The sequence below is a fragment of the Halichoeres trimaculatus genome, unplaced genomic scaffold (genome assembly GCF_033239565.1).
Source record: "Halichoeres trimaculatus isolate MK-OKI-2021-1 unplaced genomic scaffold, fHalTri1.1 fHalTri1_scaffold_4, whole genome shotgun sequence".
Lineage (NCBI taxonomy): Eukaryota > Metazoa > Chordata > Actinopteri > Labriformes > Labridae > Halichoeres > Halichoeres trimaculatus.
The window spans coordinates 11,703,109-11,723,777 of record NW_027437182.1 but is presented as its reverse complement, the minus strand read 5'-3'; the positions used below and the strand labels follow the sequence as shown (position 1 = coordinate 11,723,777).

Below are 20,669 nucleotides of genomic sequence, written 5' to 3'. Positions count from 1 at the left end.
GTGAAACATCTTCTTACATGTGTACAGCATACTTTTGTTTTCCTATATTCTTTGACTTTTGCTTTCTACTTGATATTTTAGGTTTCACTGCTTTCTCAGATCCAGTTTCAGCCATTTCCTAACTGCGTCCCTGGTGACATATGCCAGGTAGGTATTTAGACCCTGTCTGAACCAGTTTTGACAAATACCACAGTGGTTTATTGGTTCATAACCAAGGTGATACCTGCATGAGACAAAAGACAGACAGCACGAACCCTAGAAGTATTAAGTATGATGTTTGCTTCAGGCAGCAGAACTATGTTTTTACACTTGGCCGTCACGCCTGGATACCAAGATGTATAGTTGCCTATAGCAACAGTGCTGTGTAAACCCCTTAGTAAGCCATGCTGATTGCTGTCAGCACTTGTCATAATAGTGAAACTAAGACACATGGCTACTACACAGGAATCAGCAGGGGTTTTTAGGGGTGATTCAAAGGATGTTCAAGTTCCCTTTTCATGTTCCAGCTAATCTTGGACATCCGCAGCCACAGTGTCCAGTCATCCTTTCATTGGTCCACATAGAGGCTTCTCCATTCATTCAAACAATAAGTTTCAGTTTAGCATGAAAAGGAGACCAACCCAAAGATTGATTGTAACGTGGGGGCGATATGTACACTGTAATTTATTTTCTGCGGCAGTCACAGCTTTGTTACTCATCCCCATTCAACTTATTCTCTTCTCCTCCCTTTTCTTATCTTTACCTGTTTGCTCATTCACCTTCGTCATTAAAAAACACAAAAGGGTTTTTTTGTGAAAGCCTGGAAAGTTTGCATATTTTCAACTTGTTCCACTCATAATAAGCAGCTGTTTGTATCTTCTTTTTTTTCTCTTTTTTTTTTTTTGATAAAACTTTGATTTTATCTGGGGAAACTGAGTCAAAGGATAGTACACACATCCTCTCTTCTTCAGCGAACTTACTGAGTAAGGAACTTATCTGTTACCGTGACTTAAAATGGGTTTTCATTTATTACAAGAATAAGCAAACAGAGGTTACAGTTAAGTCATCTCTTCCACTTCCGTTGTCCATATATGGTCACAGGGACCATGTGCGCCTCAAACCAGGTCCCCAGTGCAGTGTCATGACATCTCTTTGCTGCAATTGTTCCTTATGTGGGTGAACTAGAGCGTGGTTGGAGGGTTTTCCAAGAGTCCAAACACAAAAATGACCAGAGTTTTCCAATTAGCGCAGCAGTGTAAACAAAGGGGGTATCAAAACGTCAGAAATGGGGGTGGGATCACGTGGTTCTTGAAGGGGTAAACATTGAGGTAAACATTTAGGGGACTCATGACTCAAATCGTGCTACAGGGGGCTGTTCCAAGAAACAAGTTTACAGAAGTGGATTCTTGGTAAACATGAAAAAAACTCAACTCTTTCATTTCAGCAAAGTAATTTTCACAACTCTGTAAACCTGAGTCTTTGAAGAGGCCCACGCTTTGTATACGTGTGTGTGTTTTGCAGCATATGGAAGCAAAATACGCCCACTCACTCGTTAATAGTTAAATGTTTATTCTGAACCCACAGATGAATCATTCTGTTTTAAAGTAAATCTTATTCAAACCTTTGCAAAGACTGTTACAGGGACTTCTGTTGCACTTGCTGAACCCTGTTTTTTCAATTTTAAGAATGCCTTATATAGAGTACTGTAGATGTAATATGGAAGGAGCTCGAGGGCATAAAAGTTTTAAAAAGGTGTGAACTCTTCAAGCCAGTGGTTGCTCATTTGCAGTGCCTTAAGTTAGCTGCTGCTCTTACATACAGTGCTGTGGTCTAAGTCACCAGCAGCGAGTCAGGCTGACATGTTAAGGCACTTCAGGAAACACCTCTCACACTGCCAGAGAAGTGTTGTGGGAGGTTTCCAAAGGTTTGATAAACCTTTGACACGCTAATACTGTGTGAATTGAGGTGTTACCAGCTAGGGGCTATGACAGCCATGCCAGATGTGGTATTGTGGAATACAGACACATGTATTACTTCAGAGAAATATTTGTTAGCGTGTCTCAGTCCCCGGCTCTTTCAATTTGATTAATTGCATAAAGAACTCCTTTGCAGGCAATATGTTGGAGATTACTGGTATTCGACCATGTTAAAGCAGACATCTCAGGATGATTTTGGCGGAGCTTTTCAGGAAGTATAAAGCTGTGGTATAACCCTGTTTTATTCAAGGGATTGAGGACACTCTTTTTCCTCGGATTTAGACAGGTGTAAGGGCACCTAGTAACCTACTACTACTAGAACTACAACCTTAATCCTGTAAGAGGATTGCCCTGATAACCTTGCCATAGATCTCTTTACTTCATGTCATCAAAGGAAACTCCTTGATAAAGCCTACATGCTGCGGTCTGTTAGCTTAACTACATTTTAAAACTTCTCAAGACATTTTGAGGGTGGATAGTGCTGCTCAGTCACAGATACTGATTTCCTTGCTTCTAGAAAATAACTATTATTTCTGTCATTTAGATTCAAATACAGTGCAAACCTGTTAAAGTGAGAGAAAGACACTTGCATGTGAGGCTGGGTTCTCTTAGTCTAGTTGTGCACTGTGCCAGTTGAAGCCATGTCTGACCTGTAATCGGCATGATTGTATGTGGTTTGCAACACAGTGTCCAGAAGGTATGAGGGCCTGTCAAATGGATTTCAAGCAAGCTTCAAATTCTGGTCAATAGTGTACTTTAAAAGCATGACCATGGGCTGAGTCCACAACCATAGGGCTTCTCCCTTCTTTGGTGGACAGAGCATCATCAAAAAAGCCCCATTATGTGTAGAGTTGAAAGAGACATATATGTATGTCCATCAGCCATATAATTGACTTTATTTTATATGAGTGGGACTTTCCAAAGGGAGTTTTATTGACAACTATCTGTGCTTTGTCACTGTTAAACAGAGCGAGCACTTAGGTCGTACTTAATAAGCCTGAATGTACGGTTTGAGCACATGATTCGTACAAGCTTTGGTTTTGCATGTAAACCGTCCCATTTACAGTGTCAGCTGACATCCCACCATGGCATGTACACAACCACACATTGTGTGCCTGGCCTAGGGAGACTGAGGAGGGACAGCAGGAGACAAATTTATGCAGTCATCAGACAGCTATGGCAGCAGATGGAGCGGATTAAAATGAGAAAAAGATAAAATGTACCCCTAAAAAGGTAAATTTAAGGTCAAATTAATGCTATTGCCTAAGAAAAGATATTTTCATGCATCTCCTGAATATATAGATGCCACATCCATCTTCACTCTGCAATAAATTTGATGAAGTGCAATGATTTGCTTGAAAAACTTAAAATCTTAGTCATCATTGGACAAGTTAGTTGGTGTTGGCTCTTGCTCTTTGAAAGCTCTTTTTGCCAAAACCGATGATCAATTTTGTCTCAAAATTACGTGAAAGCTTAAAGAGATGTTTCCCTACATTTTGAACAACAATACGAACATCCCAGATACACACTCGTAAAATTGTCTGAATATTGTCTGAAAAATGTGCACAAAGCACCTTTTCATTTTGTGAAGCTGTGCTCTTGACCAAAATGCCCTTCTGTAACCTGAAGGTCTCCAGCTTAGCAATTAGACAGATAGTGTGCAGACTATTTGGCAAGTCAAGTGATTTTGTTGCCAACCTGTTTCCGACAGCAGTAGTTAACATGTTTGTGTGGAAACATGCTTGACAGTTATATGACCTAGTTATATAATTTAATTTAACCTGTGCAAATGGATTGGTGGATTGGTTTCTCAAGTTGTAAAAAAAAAATTGAACTGGCTTTTATGTTGTGGTTTTGACATCCCTGAAGCTAACCGGGGTCACAGGGGAGTCAAGTCTGTGTTATAAGAGAAGAGATGATGTTATTTGACTTGTGGCAGCGTGCCTCCACAGGTACCCTCTGTGTTTGTATGTAGCACTACTTTTCCTGACTTTGTGCCTCTGTTTTGAGTTCACAGATAGATGTTTTGTTAATTAGCTTTTTTTTTAACATATTGAGTCATAGATTTCTCATAAACATCATTACCCGTATGCGTGCAGCCATTGTTATTAAAAATCATCATTTTAGAGTTTTATCCTCCACAAAACAGTCTACAACTCAACCTGAATTCAGGGAAATTTGTTATCATCCAGTGACACACTATTACCAAATAATTGGTCAGCCCCATGACTCACAGGGTCAAGAGAGACAGGTCATTACTGTGATTGTGCTTATGTGTGCTCATCAGCACTTGAAAATTAAGTTTATACAAATGCTTTTAGATATCCACAACACTCCTGTCTAGCTCTCTTCTTTAAAAACTACATAACAGACAATCCTTCTAACATTAATATGAATAAAATACACTGTAAGCTTTGGTATTTTATTTTTATTTATTTTTGTTTTGTAACATGTATATAAGGTTATGTGTCATCATATTCCAGTACATAGTTTCAATTAATAACCAAACCCTGTGGAAAATTAAATATGTATGTAGATGTGAATTCAGCAACCAAATCCTCAACTTGTACCTACTCAAAGACTTATCAGCTGACTTCATTTCATTGCAAGTAAACCCAACACCTCCGTTCACCTTACCACTTTCAAAAATTAAAGTGTGTACAAATGGATGGAGACCATATTAATGTTGAAGTGAGGATGTTGAAGTCACAAAAACTCTGAAATGTCGAATCTCAAAAACCTTTGCATGTCTCACCACTCTGTCCCAAGAGAAGCAATGAAAGGTCAGGTTGCACTGGAAAAATGTTTACACATCCATGTTTCCATATCCTGAGTGCTTCAGCCTCTTGAGTCTGGAGTGTTCCTTCCCTGTTTTGCTCTTTGAAATTGTTTTGTTTTCTGTTTTGCTGACCCCCACCCCCACAGAAACACTTAGTGTACACCTATTTAAATATTGTATATATGTATACATGGGGGTGTAACTATGCGTGGACACTGGAGATATGAGTAACTTTTTCACAGACCATTAAATGCTACAAAATACAGTTGAATTATCACATTATACAAGAACGTAAAGCATGCAATATTTTCTATTTTACAAAATTCAACAATCTTACACAATATATAAGTGGATTTGGCTTTGGTTTGAGTGATGGTGAGGTGATTTGTTAGATATGATCAATAAATACACACTGTATCCTTCACCTTACAGTTACCCACACCTTTATCTCAGAGCACCCATGTCTGTCATATCGATGTATAATGTCTCCCTCAAAAGACAAACTTGTGAGCTAATGGAGATCTTATGATATTTTTCTATTTGCTGTGGCCCAAAGGAGTAACCTTTCTTATGTTGCATATTGTCTTTCACAGCCATCTGTTGCACCCTAGAGAGTGTTTCCTTTCTATCCCAGGAGCCAAACTCTTGGTTTACTCTATATCATTTTCATCATCATCTTCCATTCCAGGCAGCTCTTTCTCCGGCAGCAGGCCATAGCTGTTTAGAAATGCCTCCACATCTGTTGCAAAGAACTCCTCGGTTAGATGCTGTGTGCAGGCCAGGAAGTTCCCCAAGAGTTCTCCGGCCTTGTACACCAACAGTGTAGGCAAAACCTCGTCCGAGAAGCGCTCTGCAGCACCTGATGCAACAGCATCAATCCTGCAGAACTTAACAGTTGGATACTCTGTGGCCAGGCAGTCCAGGCAGTTGTTGAGCTCCTCGCAGCCTTTGACTCCATCCTTGTAGATGTGGACAACCACCACTGTGCTATAATGCTCCTTTTCTATCACTTCGAGGAAGGCTTCTCCACTGTCCAGGTCATGAACACCTTCAAACTTGGGCCCAAAGCTGAGTTTATCATGCATCTCCTGCATGCAACGCTTCCTGTATTTCTTTAGACATCCAGCATCCTCCTCCTTCAGCAATTCATACTCCTGAACACTCATCTGAAAAGATATGAAAACATCAGTAACAGATTAGCAACAGTGCTGTTTCTTGTTTCTCATAGTTATTCCACCCAACCCTGTTTCCAAAAAGTTTGGATGCTGTGTAAAATGCTAATAACAATGGATTCTGACATTAGATTTTAGCTGCTGAACAGTTCAGGTTCTTCTTCTTGTTCAAGATGCACCAACTTCTCTCATTTAGTGACAAGTTGGGATTGGAGGCATGCCTGCTTAGCTCAAGGCTTTCCTACCGAGGCACCATGCTTTTTTTGTTGTATGATGTAAAGTCTTTGTTGAAAATAAGGTGTCTAGAAGGCAGCATATTTTGTTATATTGTTCTGAATTGATGTTACCTTCTCAAAGTGCATGCAATATTCTAGAAAACAGAAAAGTATTGCAGTATATTTGATTGAAAATAGGGATTTAATGACTGTCAAATCATCAGAATCTGTTACTTTTTCCAACATTTTGCACAGCGTGCAAACTTTTCTGCAGTAGGCGCTGTATAGTTGTCCATTTGTGCACAGGTCTACATAGTTGTACCTTGCGGTTAAGGTTTGCTCTTGAGTCATCTTTTGGCCTGCCTGGAGAGGACATTTGTCTCAAGAGTTCTCGTTTCGCAGGTGGTAGGTTTTCTGGGTCCATACTTTCCAGCTTGAACCTCCTCCAGTCATTTATGACACCTTTTGGACCTGTAGGAAAGACAAACAGCATTTTTGGATTTTAGATTAGTGCAAAATTACCCACCAGAGATTTTATGTTAAAAATGTGGTATTAATACTTATATCATTGATACACTATTGAAAGCTAGTGCTTTAAAACCATAAAACTGTTTACAGGATGCACAACCATAGATATTTAGTTGAATTGCCTGCTCATTGCTTCCTGAATTGACAATCTACAGCAATGAGTCATTAGTGAGTATGGTGTCCTGCTTTAATTTAGGGATTAAGCGTCATCCCAGCCTTCCAGGAAGTGCAGCCATTGCAACAGTGTTACATAAGACAAAGAAGATTAGAGGGTCTGTTAAATTGCCAAATCTCCATCTCTCTTTACTTTACTTTGATTTGGTCCTCCTGTTGTCTGCTTGCAGCCAGTTGAACCATATAAGGTCATTTTTTAAATAGTTTTACAGTCCTTACTATCAAAAGGATTTGTTAGTACTTACATGTATATTTGCACATCAGACACCACTTATTTTTTAATAATAAAAAAGCAAAAAGAGAGACCACTAGATGTCTGTTAGTTTGAACAGATGAAACTTCTTCCACTCACCTGTGTGGGTTGCATTGTCCTCCATCTCAATCAGTTTGTCAGACATTTTCTCTGGTAGGCTGTTTGTCAAGAAAGAGAGACAGAGTCTATTACTATTTTAGGTTGTATGAAAGAATAGCTATTGTTTTTCTCTAACACTTGTATATTATTATTGCTCTCAGTAACATGAATATATGACTACAGATTTTAAATTTCTGCACGGTGACTGAGCCACTGGATAGCTATTGAGTCCCATGATATTTAATTAAATTAACGCCGTCTAAGAGGATTACTGAGCTGCAACAGATCTGTGTCTTGCATGTTGTTAGCTAATGTTTTCGGAAGGTATGGATAGCACTGGCAACTGAAAATAGGTCAACAATAGATGAAAACAATGATTTTATAATCCAGATCATTAAGATATGGTTTATATAGATGTGTATGTGCAAATTTCTAGAACTTGTGTGTTTACATTGTACATTAAAAAGAAGGAAATGTGACTTTATGTGCACATCAATTGTGATTGTTCAGAGTATAGTGAAAATGTATAATGCATTATTACAAGATGCAAAGTTTTCAGAAGATACAAACAACTTTATCATGTCACTGGTGTCAGTTTTTTAACCAGTGCTCTACTAAGTGCAGTCTCTCCTCATGAGTAAAGTAACAATGCTGATCTAGGCTGATGATCTCTGTAACCACCTCTCTATCACTCAAATCCACAAGTGGAGATTTGACTTGATTAGTTCCAGTATGAGCCAATGAAGTATTGTGTAAGGGGCATCAGTCCCTTAAGTGTGTGAGTATGAGCAAGTCACAAACCGTTGCATAAGGATGACTGATATGACTTAATTCAAAACAAAGACCTTTTTCCTGTTTTGTGCAATAAATGTAATTTAAGACAGGAAATGAATAGTATATATACTTGGCAAAACTGCTTTATATGTTGTCTCATTTTAGAAAATTATTTGACAAATATTTAAATGATGTTTTAAAAAAACATGATAGCTTGAGAAACAAAAATGCAGGTCAAGTTTCTCAATCCAATCCATTCAGGGTTAAATCATCAACTTTACAAAAGTTTGACCTTAGTTGGCAGAGTTTTTAAAATGAAAATATGATCCTTTTTCTTACCTTCCACAGTCACGCTGAAGTCCTCTCTTTGTGTCAGTAGCTAACCTTGCACTGGTCTTCACTCGGTCACCTCACAAAGCTATCTGCGGCTGGACACTGCGTGTTGTTGTGTGCATGCGTCTGCCTTTTCCAGCCAATGAGCTTGGTCTAATGGAGCTTTTAAAAAAAGACCCTATAGAGCAAACAGAAATAGAGCATAGATCCTAAGAGGATTTAACTTTAGGAATTAGAAGCCTCAACTTGATAGAGGCTCTGTGAGAGAGAGATAGGAGAGTGGCAAAAAGAGGGAGAGATAATAGAGGTTAAAACAAGAGGTCCTTTTATTCAAGAGTAACACAAGAGCTGCTCTGTTTCTACTGTTCGCCCTTTTAAACAGCACATTAAGAGTTAACCTGAAGCTCTATATCTTTGGAATGAACTCTCACATAATGTGATCTTGTCTGGAATTCAAAGTTCTTCAAGGCATAGAGCTTCACACGAGAACAAACACATGATGGGAATATTACAGAACACAAAACACCGCTAGCAAGGGGTGGGGAGCGTCTGCAGTGATGCTTTATCACGCGCTTCTTAATTATAATCAACATCCTGCAGCCTCTTATCCCTTCTTGATGAGGGATTTGTCTTTTTAACATTTCCTTACAAGAGACATCTCTAAAAACTTTCATAAACCTAATGATGTTTTTATGAGTGTATGAACTACTTTCTTATGAAAATAAGTAGGAAACAGAAGCTTTTGAACAGCTTGAACCACTGAGAGTTGATTTTGCAAAAGTTTAAAACAGGAAACATCTGGAGTAAATATGGTTCAAGATTTATTGCAAAATACTTTTGCAAAATATGGGAAATCCAAGAGGCTTTACAAACAGTCAGTTTTAAAAATGATGCTGGTTGTCTCAATTTCTTCCTCTAACCTTTTCAACACACACAAAATAAAATACTCATAACAAGTTAAGTTCTGTTTTTAAAACCTTATCTTAAGTACAAAAGTATTAATAGCAAAGGTTGCGATGAATCTATGAGTAAGATTTTTCTATTTTTAGATTTTGGACTGTGAATAATTTTAGAGTTTTAGATTTATCTGGTTCCTACAGGCTGATTCATCGACCTGTTATCAGCATTTATCCTCATAGTTTTGAAACTGCTGTGCTCACAAATGTTTCCCTCACGACCTGTTTTATGGTCAAATAAAGTAGGCTGTAAAGTTTGAATGCAGCACCTCAAATAGTATTAAGGTCAAGTGCTTAAAAGCACTTTGCTTTATCTAAACACTGCAGCTTCTACAGTGGAAAACATTAACCCATTATTTATCACGCACACCTGCAAAGGCACATGTTATTACTAAAGTGTATGAGAGGGTGATGTATCGGAGTATCTTAGACAACTTCCATGTTTTATTGCTCTCATAGAGAACTGTGTGTAATAAGTAGTGTCAGAGAGATACATACTTAGGTTTCACCTGAGAACAACATGCAGGGTACTTTTCAGTATATGTGCTCCCACTAGCTGCACTGTAAAAAGAAATCTGTTAATGACTCCTAAGTTCTTGGTCTTTAACTACATGCCTGACTGAAGATTCCCTTAAGATGAATGCTGATTCACTGGCGTGCAAACAGAAAGGTGTAATGCTCTCCACTCCCACAAGATGTTTTCTGGGATAGCTCATGCAACCCTGCTCGACTTCTGTCCTTCATTCCGGTGTCTGCGTCCTGTATTTATTGGCTTAAAGGATTACTGGACTGTTTTATTCAGGCACACACACAGTATAACCATGTCAGTCAGGGTTACATTATTCTCAGTGCCTCAGGAGAGCTGACATATTTATGTGCTGGGATAGATTACTTTAAAAGGAAAGCGGCAGATAGTTTGGCACCATCTGATTACGATGTATCTGTCAGCAAGAGGACAATATGAGCTTATCTATCCATCTAGTCTTCTGACCACTCGAAGTGCTTTCACATTGCATGGCACATTCGCCTCTCATTCACACACTGATGGCAGATGCTTCTATGTAAAGCCCATCATTTTTTGACTAATCCCTGTCACACACCCACTGGAATGTGAACAACACCTGGGATTGAACCCTCAACACCCACCTTTGCAAACTTCAGAGAAAGATGACCCACCGACTCTATTATAGCCTCTGTTTGGCTAGGTACACAACACAAACTGAGCAGGAAGAGAGAGAAACCCAACATTTAAACTATAATCAATCCACAAAGCTGTCTAGGTTGCATGATTACTAGCTACAAATAAGAAATGTAAAAAAAAAAAAACTTTAATTTGGGCAATAGCCTATTCAACTAGCAAGGTAGCTATCTGGCTTTGTAGCTATTAAGCTAGGTAGCTACCTAGTTAGATAGCCTCTGACTGTTTAGCTTGCTATCTTCGTTAGTTTACTTTATACTTAGGAAAGGCAAAACAAGTTGTAAAATATATAGCTTTTTTAATGTTAAAATATAACAAAGAGTATCATACTCAATTCAAAATTTCCAATTTATATGCTAATGACTCAGTGACTTCATGAAAGATAATCCATTAAAATATTTGAGGAAAAACATGTTCTAGGATATCAACTGTCTCTTTAGACCATAAACTATGTATATTTTAGAAAAATTTGTCCGGAAAACTAACTGAGCTGTATCAGGCTAACACAATGGTTTATGGACATAGACAGATTTCAGAGTTTTTTTTTTCTTAATCTCTTTCTTAATCTCAATCTTCCTTTAATCATATCTGGTCAAGTAGTAAGGATTCATTATGAAATCCCCAATTTTCCTGTAAGACAAATGTGAGATGCTTCCCAGGCAGCTTCGTGAACAGAGGGTTTTATCTGAGTCTCCACTAACTTTACTGTGTTACATAATCATGGATCATTGGATCTCTGGGCTGGATAATGGCTGGATAATAGGGTTACACTACAGGTCAGCTTTTTAACAACTTTGTTGTGTTAAAGCTAGAGGTCAGCATTCTGCCAGCTTGCTTTGTACAAGAGATTTGTTTCTGCTCTTCAGATTTAAAGAAAAAATACTCTGGTGACCTCACATCCAGACTGAGTGTTGTTGGTGTCATATACCCGCCTGTGGTCCTAATTATCTGACCTCATGTAGATTGAATTATTACAGTGAGCATAACTCATACAAAGACCTTCCTCTTCCTCATTTTATGACAAATAAACACCAGTATGTCTGTGTTTGCTTTATAAATATGCATCCATGTCTACCCTTATGCCTTCTCCGTGCTGTGGCCGGGTACACCAACCCTTTTGGCAGTTTGAAAGAAATGTGAAAAGATGTATGGAGGAGATTTACAGGAAATTAGTGTGTATGTGTCTGCCTATGTCTCCCTTACAAGAACAGAAGAGCTTTTATATAAACCATATGCTCCAAGACGTCTGAGGCTCTACAGTTACCTCACTTGGTAAAGCCTGTAATTACAATTTCCCATACATCCATGCTGATGCATGATGGTATTAGCTTTGACTCATGGGGCTTAAAGTTAAACATATGGATGTTTAATGTACATCTCCAGGATTGCTGTTTGAGAAACATGTTGTAACAGACCTTTTTTTAGCCTGTCTGAGTGTTTTGTCTCATTTTCTTTAGGTGACTCAAAGGTGTGTATACCATTGATAAGCTGGGTAAATACTTTATCAGGCTAAGGGTTTCCCCAAGACCATTTATCATTGGCTTCCTGGAAGCAATGCACTGATAAGTTTGCTTCTCGGCCTTTCCAACCAGATGAGGCACCTGTGAGGTTAACAGAGTAGTTCCATCTGTATGTCACATATCGTTACAGATTAAGGTTTTGAACATGTTTCTTCATTTCACATGTTCTGGAGTGATTGTAGCTGTCAACATGAAGGGTGTTAAAAGAAAGACTATGAAGCACTAAAACAGAAACTTTATTCTTTGAATATATACTTTAGGTCAACCTGTAATTGAACTCAGTCAACCCACATACACACACTTCACCTTTCCATGATCGATGGCAGACATGCCTGATGAGTTCATGCTCAGTCGTTTGGTCTGCAAAAGGAAAACAGTTAGTGATCTGTAATTTTCCTCTAGCCATCCTCTGACATGGAGATGACTTTTCTTGTGACATTTCCATCACTCCTGTGCGCAGGGCTTGAGAGTCTTCCATTGTTATGACAGCAGTGACTGGTTACAGTGTTATTAGAGGCTGTCTGAAAGTCCAGCCTTGCTTTATTTAAGGCCCACAGCCAACACACATATCTGCTGCTCTGACTCAGGAATTTCACTAGTGAGACAGACTCACAAGCTTGCAGGAAGGAAGACTGCCTGCTGTGTCATACTTTCGATTGGAATAACGTTTTTTCCAAATCCCATCTCTACTGTTAAAACTTTTTGACTTGGAATTACTGCGTTCCTCTTTTGTCATCTTCAACCACGTCTACTTCTTATGGTTTAATGGCCCACACCACAGTCCTCAGAGATAAGACTGGATATGAACATGTATTTATTTGCATTTTGCAGAACAGGTGATGTTAATTTACCGGGGTTTCCCTGGATTTAAGTTTGGGCACAACCACAAAATTAAGGTTCAACTCGGTTCCTGTCATCTTGAGTAGTATGATTTTCTGAATGACTGTTAAGCAAATAAACATTTAAAACTTATAATAGGACATGATGACCAGGTTAGGCTCCTTTAACTCATGTCCTCTTCATAGCCTTTTTTAATCCCATGACTGTGAATTTAAGGGTATTCTACCAGACAGAAAAAAAAAACCTTTTTACAGAAATCACCATTGAGTTGATGTGTCTTCTACCAGAAGTACCCAAACCAAACCCTCCTGTTGCCTCATGGTGCTTTCCGGTGAAAATACGGGCAGAGCTCCTTCTTCACCACCTACGCAAATTCTCCTCTTCACATTCAGTATTTAAGGTACCATGCTTTAGTAATAGTCTCTCATTTCCTGGTTTAATAACTTTAATCCTTAAGAATGTACCTGCTTCCTTTCATTTTGTTTCTGACAAGTTTCGGCAAGTTCTGGCAAATGAGTGGAGGCGCCACACCAGTGAGCCTCAAATAAATCCACATAGTATCCTTTGACTTATAATGGTTAAAGCTTAATTCACCCAAATAAAAAAAGTAATCCATCAAGTCCATCAGGTTAAGTTTGGGAGTTTCCCAATAAAGATCTTGAATATTACTGAAAGAATGGCTGAGTTTTTTTTAATCAATGGTTTTAGCTTTAAAAATTTCATTGACCTCTAAAAAATCTCAGCCACAGGTATCCTCAAAGCTGGATGGAATAAACAAGTCCATGCATGGTCTGTCAGCACTGGAAGTAGTTAAAAAAGTGAATCAACCCTTTGAGCTGAGACATGGAAGAAACCCAAACCCTTCTTTGAACCACATTCACTTACAGTAAAAGTGGACTGTGTGCATGTTACTGTAAATGTTAACAGCTGGAAATTGTGATGAATTGTTAAAGCGGTGAGGGCAAATCTCAAATGTGCCAATGGAAACAGGGTAAAGATATTAGACCCATGTGGTTCCACATAAACAAGATTGTTTTTAGTGTGATTACTTTTTTGCCATCTGCCAAGATGTCTGTATCCATTCGTCTGATCTTCGGGAAAAATAAGGACAAAACCTTTGTTTCTCCAGTGATTCATTGTTTTTTTTCCCCCCAAACACTGTCTTTGCATGTGAAAAGACACGAAGGTCCTGCAAAAACAGTCAGGCGAAATGACCAAAAGCTTAAAAACAGTCAAGCAAATTAATCTATACAGCGTTTCTTTCGTGTCTGAACACTCTTCTTCTGCAAAACATCTGAGGCTGTTCCTACGGTGATGAAAACAATGCCAAAACATGAAATTTAAAAACTTCAGCAGCCAAATATATATATATATTTTTGCAATCTGTACCAGTGGATACAAGATTGTTGTTAGTGCTTTCTTTGAGAAATTTACCGTCAAAGTGTTCCCAAAATCTCCATTCATTCACTGATGTGTGTTATTTGGAGACTAAATTTTATTTTGGTAGGGTTCTACATCACCTCACATGTGGAGTTTCCCCTTGAGACATTTTTTTAAACTGATTGTGAGTTTATATTTCAAATTTCAAATTAAGCTTAACTTTAGAAATGTTACTATGGAGCACAGATGGCCTTGTGGTTAAGGTCACGCTCCATGAGGTTTGCCTCTGTGCAGGTGGCCCAGGTTTGAGTCCAGCCTGTGGCCTCTTTCCTGCATGTCACTCCCCACTCTTTCCCTATTTCCTGCTCTATCCACTGTCCTCTCTACTATCTAATAAAAGGCATAAAAGCAAAAAAAGAAAACTAAAAAAGAATAGAAAAATAGTAATAATAATGGTACTATGTGTGAGAATCTGGACCAGAAGTTGGCAAGGCAGTCCAGTTAAAACAGATCCACCTTGTAGCATCTTTGGACATGGACTGTATAGAAATCCAGTGTGGAACCAGAACTTTTAGAACTCCCCCTATTGACTGTAGTATAAGTTTTGAACTTAGACCGTATAATAAGGGGAGGTGGCCAGTCTGTTTCAAATGCAGAGCAATGAAGCCTTTCATTAGTGGGAGCCATATTAAAATTTCTATATCAAGAAATTTCGGCCACAAGGTGCAAGACCTGTCAGTCATGTCCTGGACGGTGTGTGGCAATAGAAAAATGAGCTATTCAGACCCAAGTTGTGTTTTGAACCAGGCTGTAAATGTGTGTTGCTGTTGTTGTTGTTTTAGTTCTGTGACAGTCTTTTTTGTCTTGATGTGTATGTGGTTTCTGGTCTTTCTGCAGCCAGCCTTAAGCAGACACCCGATGAACTGTGGCTTTTGGCACTTCCTCATAATCTTTATATCTTTTAGACCTGAGCTTGTTGCTTATCTTAAAGCCTGCTGCTCTACTATAACAGAAGATAGGTTAAACTAGAGTTAAAATACAAAAAGTAGATTTTTTTTCAAATGTACAAGTTTGAACAAGTCTGTTCTTATGTTGATTTATAAGCAAGTGTTAATTTTTTTTAAATAGTTTTAGATGTATGATGGCAAAAAGATGATTGATATCACACCAACACAAGAGAAACCTGAGGGGTTTTTGACTTTATGGTGACTGATGTGTATTTTTGATAGCAGAAGGGATTGGATGTTAGTTCTGCTCTACCAATTCAGTAAGTAAGCACACATTCAGACGATACTTCAGTTTCATATTTTACAACGAAAGGAAATAAAGTTGTGTTGTCCAAACGAATACAGAGCTATTGTTCTGAATACATCATCTAGGTCGTTACTTGCACTTGCATTACATACCTCAGAATAATGCTGTTCTGATAGTTCATTTCTGCTATGTCATCTATTTATTTAACTATGAAAAATGCATTAAACTATTTCATCCATATACTGTATACTAATGGTAACCATGTTCATAAACACAAAGTTCATTTTGTGCAAATAGAAACTAAATGGACCATGTGGATACCAGAGCTGCAGCTGCAGTTAAGTAGAAAACCTCAATAATGGATTTTATTATCTATAATAATCTGTGGTTTGGTGGTTAAATCCCCCAGAGACCCCTGAACCACTCCTTACGCACGCGTATGTGAATAAGTGTTGCGCAACACAGAGCTGATGTAGTGAGTAGTGTGTGAGAGAAGGAGGGAGGGAGTGACGAGGCAGCAGTCACCCTCCTCTTTCCCCAGCCAATGTTGTTGCTACTATCCCTCGACCCATTCATAAATATTAGTCATCCAACCGTAATGTTGGTGTTTCTGTGTTTGGCCGAGAGGCCCTCCTTAACTGGTTCAAGCTGGGAGGGAAAAAGTGACGCACCTGACAAAAATGTGTGGTGTTTTATATGTTATCTAAGCTGCCACTGGGAGGAGCTGCAGGAGCAAGCAAGAAGAAAAGATACAATCACAGTCAGGTAGTGTGTGTGCCAGCAACAGGCAGCGGGTCTGAGAGAAAGTGGGAGGGCAGCAGGAGTTTGCTGTTCCCTCAATGCGATGCTTGGGATTATTTATCTTCTTTTTTTCAAATATTGGTATCAAAATTCCAAATATTTTTGATCACAAGTCACTGATACTGTCAGCGATTAAATCTGGAAAAAAGATCAGCGGTCAAATAAAGATGACTGTAGAGGCACAAAATTTCAAAGACCTTTAATTTCTAGAGCATTTCTGAAATGAAAAGCAAGCATATCATCCAGGGGATTTTTAGTTTCTCAACATTTGCTCGGAAAAGTGACCAGAGATTTTGATCATCCAAACACTACTAACCTGTGATTTAAAACCCATTGGGAATTTGTAATTGTTTTGTTTTGCATCAAAATACTGTTAAAGAGAATAATGAGTCGGTGGCCAAGAGTTTCAGTCCCCAAAACGGGCAACTCATGAAATGGCAAATTCAGTTGCACATCTTTTACATGCAGTATACTAAAACAGTACTGCATCAAAAATAATCAAATTTGGGCAACACCATTGATTGTGTAGAGATAAAAGGTATTTTAAATTGCTGTGAAAACAAAGATAGCTCTCTTTACAACCTACCCCACACTCTCTGTGTGACTCAGCTTCCGTCAAGAGGCTCTCGTGGGTGGCTCAGAGACCGGCTCAACCAAAGTCACAAGTTCACAAACTCACGCAGGATCTCGTAACTGTCATTCGCTTGTCTGGCTCTTGCAAATCCATCAAACCTGTCTCCTAGAAATCTTGTTTGTTTGTTTCAGAGACTGAGATCATTACGTCACTGCGCTGCATCTTTGAGACAAGTCTGGAACCCCTGATACCAGACGAAACATGAATATTGTTTTATGATGAAGCCTCTGGCAACATGGGAGAGACCTGATGCTTCAGAACTCACAGTTTACTGATGTAAAAGTATGAGCAACCCTATAAATCATATCCTCAGACATAGAGATGTATACATGACTAACGTCTACAAAAGGATCAAAACAACAACAAAACAAACAGGTGTTGGGGAATTGAAATGGCTTTTAGCTTGGTGCAAACTTTCACTCTCTAAGACACTGGTCGCTCTAAACTTTTCTTTCAAGATGGAAACTTTTCCAAAGGTACCTGTTGACACCTGTTAAACTTATACTTTTAAGGAAGTGATCTATGACCTGTTTTCTTTTACAAGGTGTATTGTTTCCTTGTATTTCTTCACCCAGCACTCCTCTTCTGCTCATTTCAAACTCCCACCATTACAACTCATGTGAAACTACATGTTTACATGCAGCCTCCAGTTTACATTGACTCATCTTCTTTAAATGTGCAAGCAACTGCTCAGAGTTTCTTGTTGTTTTCTTGATAATTATCTTACCAACACTCACACGGTCATTTGAAACTCCTTTTTAACGTCACATCACTTGAACACACATAGCTGTGTCTGTGTGATAGTAAGGATTCATTGTTTTCTGATTTCACAATTTTATAGAGAGAGAATATTTTGCAATGTAAATTTTTGGCTGGAAATTTTCTACTTTTCTACATATTCATATTCATATATGAATGAATTAATGAATCAGTTAATCCAAGTATCAAAATATGAAGAATTTGGAGAAACAAATTTTACAGTTATTTAACTTGAATTTAAAGTCAGGAGAGTCAACGAGTCTATAGAAAACACTCAGAAAAAAAAGAAAAGGTTTTGGCGAGACACAGAATCACAGAGTTTGAGGATAAATGATGTCAAATTGGTCAACAGAGTTTGACCAACACCAGCAAAGCTAGCATCCTCAGCCATCAGTCCTCCTAGGAGGTTTTTTATAGTGCTGTCAAACTGGGCTGTGCTAATAGATGTTATCTGGGTAGCAGAGCGCTACTGCACTATGGCTGTGGCTGTAAACTGGGGTTAAAACTCTGGCTAGGTAGCATGGTACCGATTACAAATTCAGCTAACAAGTCATGCTAGTACCAACCAGCCAGGGTTGACAACATGTAACGATGTAGTCCACTAGGTATGTATCTCCCTAATGACAGGTATTGTCTTTAAGTGCTATCTCTTTTTATAAAGGAACTTATATATTGCCATAAATCTGGGCTCTGGAATTCAATTTTATTGATTTCTGACAATCATATATTTCCTTGACATAAAAGCTCCTTGTTACATCTTGTGTATCAATTTGCTGCTTAATAGAGTCTCAATGGAGATTTATGTTTTTTTATGTTTTTTTTTGCACGACACGGTGCTTAGCTTGTCGACAAAGTTATTCGACCCTTAATGAAAAACTCTTCTTTATTATGAGTTTGGGAATCAAGTGATCTCTTTAAATTTTTAACTTTAAAAAACAAACATGGGACGTCTTGAATCTCACTGAGCTGAAGGCTTCAGCAGAGTAATACCAGACAAAGTGACTGCTGTGTCATGTGAACTTTGTGGGCTACACAGAGCAGGGTTTGCACACTGCACAGTGTCGCAGGTGTTGTTGTTTTTTATGACATGGTTGACCTGGAGAAAATGATGGGCCTTCCTTAGTTAACCCCAGTGACTTACGCTTAAACACTGCATGACATCAAGAAAACATCCCTCTGTTTCAATCCATGGCAACACCAGGAAGTGTGTATTTTGCATTAATGACATGCTTTAAAGCAGTGACTTGGTGTCACCTCTAACCAGACATGTTGTGACAACAGGGGAACGATGACACATGTCATGGAAACTTAGCAGCAGGTTTTGTTGGTAGGAGTTCACACCATTTGAAGGTGTTTCACATGAAAAAATGACACTGTGGTTTACTTCAGTAGAAAAGCTGAACTTCCAGATACCTTCAGAGTGATTACAAAGGTCAGATTATGTCAGTGATGGAAATCTCAGTGAGCTTTCAGATTTATTGAGATTGATTTCCTTTTGGAACCAGCTTCCAGTGGCCAATCATTTGGAACTACAGTTTGTTGAATATAGCTTTGTCTCTGTTTTGCAGAGCAAGAGATTTCTTATTCGTTTTACATTTTAATTTATCATTTTATTCTTATTTAACCTTTATTTAACCAACCACTGAGATTAAAAACCTATTTTTAAGGGAGACCTGGCCAAGACAGGCAGCGCCAAAAACACAAGTCACAGACAGGAAGCATAAAAGAGACAAAGTGTGGTCAATAAAACACAAGATTATGGATTACATTTTTCTAATCATATAATGATTTCAGTCCAACCCCAAAAGTGAAAGCTAAAAGTGAACATGGATGAACATGTTTGGTCAGGCAAGATATATCAAATTGAACATTTTTCTCATACAATCAACCTTTTCTTATTAAAGATATGTTTTCATATCACTTCTTTAAATAAAATGTGTAAAAAAAAAAGTCACTTCAATAAAAATTTAACTGATGTTACTAAAATCTATCCTTTGGGTGAGGTCATAGTTTTCAATTAAGAATAGCTGAAAAATTTCCTTTTTTAAATAATTATTATTTATTCAGTATTTTTGAATAAAAACTCTCTGTGAGACTTTAGCTGACAAGAATGAAGATTTCTATATCTAATCACTCACAAACAAAAACACAAAAGCACAAACATACACATCCAAATATGCAGCAAACACATAAAAAGTTTTATGAGCACCATAAACTTCTGTTTGAAGACTTTAAAAGAAGAAAAGGCAGCCAGGTGTTGAAAATCTCACATTTTCTCATGTTTATCAGCTAACATCAAAGCTACATGCTAACTCTGGACCTAATGTTGCATCACTCAGCCTAACAAGCTCCCAAGCAGCCTGTGGTTTTCTCTTGGGTGCCCTGCCAAACACTGGATTCCTCTGGACCCTGATTCACAGAGGTTTCCAACCAACACAGACTTGTCATTTCATTGACCCGACTGGAATAGAGCAAATATCAAACATGTGTTTTTGATTTTGAAAAGGAAAAGTACTGAGGTTTTTTTTTCAAGACAGGAGCAGCAGCTGGGTTGATGCTAATGTGAATCATATGGCCATCATTTTAAACCATTGATGCAGTCATTGCTTGTATGACAAAGTTTTGCACTGTAGCATTTTTATGGCTTGTCATCATCACCTCTGTCCACTTCCTCTTTAGCTGCCAAAAAAGAGCTGAATTTTCCTTTTTGTATTTCATTCAAATTCAATTGTTAGACAAGAACTAATTTTCTTCATTTTTATTTTTTAAATACCTCCGTAATTGAATTTCCTCTGACAGAATGTGTTGCTCTAGTGAAAAGGCTTTGTTAACGGAATCAATTAAGTATGCAAGGTGTGTCAAGGTATGTGAGATTCAGACACCCTATTACTAACATGAGAAACCTTTCAGGACACCAGATGAAATAGCTAAGATTGTAGAAGTCAGATGTAAACGTTAGTCATCGGAGTGATGTGTGAGAAAAGGGCTGAGCAATGTTGATGTCTAATGGTGTGTGTGACAGGAGGCTATTGTCCCTTTAATGAC

The 20,669-nt window shown here is 38.3% G+C and overlaps 2 protein-coding genes across 2 annotated transcripts in view; one reads left to right on the top strand and one right to left on the bottom strand.

Moving 5' to 3' along the window:
• The first annotated feature begins 99 nt into the window (after positions 1–99).
• The window catches only part of pla2g4ab (phospholipase A2, group IVAb (cytosolic, calcium-dependent)), a 55,864-nt gene continuing 35,294 nt past the window's right edge, over positions 100–20,669 (top strand). Inside the window, exon 1 of the mRNA XM_074668891.1 lies at positions 100–147. The gene's annotated coding sequence lies outside the window, so the exon portion shown is untranslated. The remainder of the gene's footprint in view (positions 148–20,669) is intronic.
• pdcb (phosducin b) lies at positions 4,471–8,451 on the bottom strand. Its single transcript, XM_074668874.1, has 4 exons — positions 8,289–8,451; positions 7,176–7,234; positions 6,444–6,592; positions 4,471–5,900 (listed from the first exon to the last, which is right to left on the bottom strand). Exons 2-4 carry the CDS (start codon positions 7,219–7,221, stop codon positions 5,385–5,387), a joined length of 711 nt encoding a protein of 236 aa, XP_074524975.1. The 5' UTR covers positions 7,222–7,234; positions 8,289–8,451; the 3' UTR covers positions 4,471–5,384.

Excerpts from the sequence above, each read along its gene's own strand:
- pdcb (XM_074668874.1), bottom strand. The coding sequence starts at position 7,221 with ATGTCTGACAAACTGATTGAGATGGAGGACAATGCAACCCACACAG. Across the intron at positions 6,593-7,175 it reads GGACAATGCAACCCACACAG|GTCCAAAAGGTGTCATAAAT; the intron begins GTGAGTGGAAGA and ends TCTTTCCTACAG. Across the intron at positions 5,901-6,443 it reads GAGCAAACCTTAACCGCAAG|ATGAGTGTTCAGGAGTATGA; the intron begins GTACAACTATGT and ends ATATCTTTTCAG.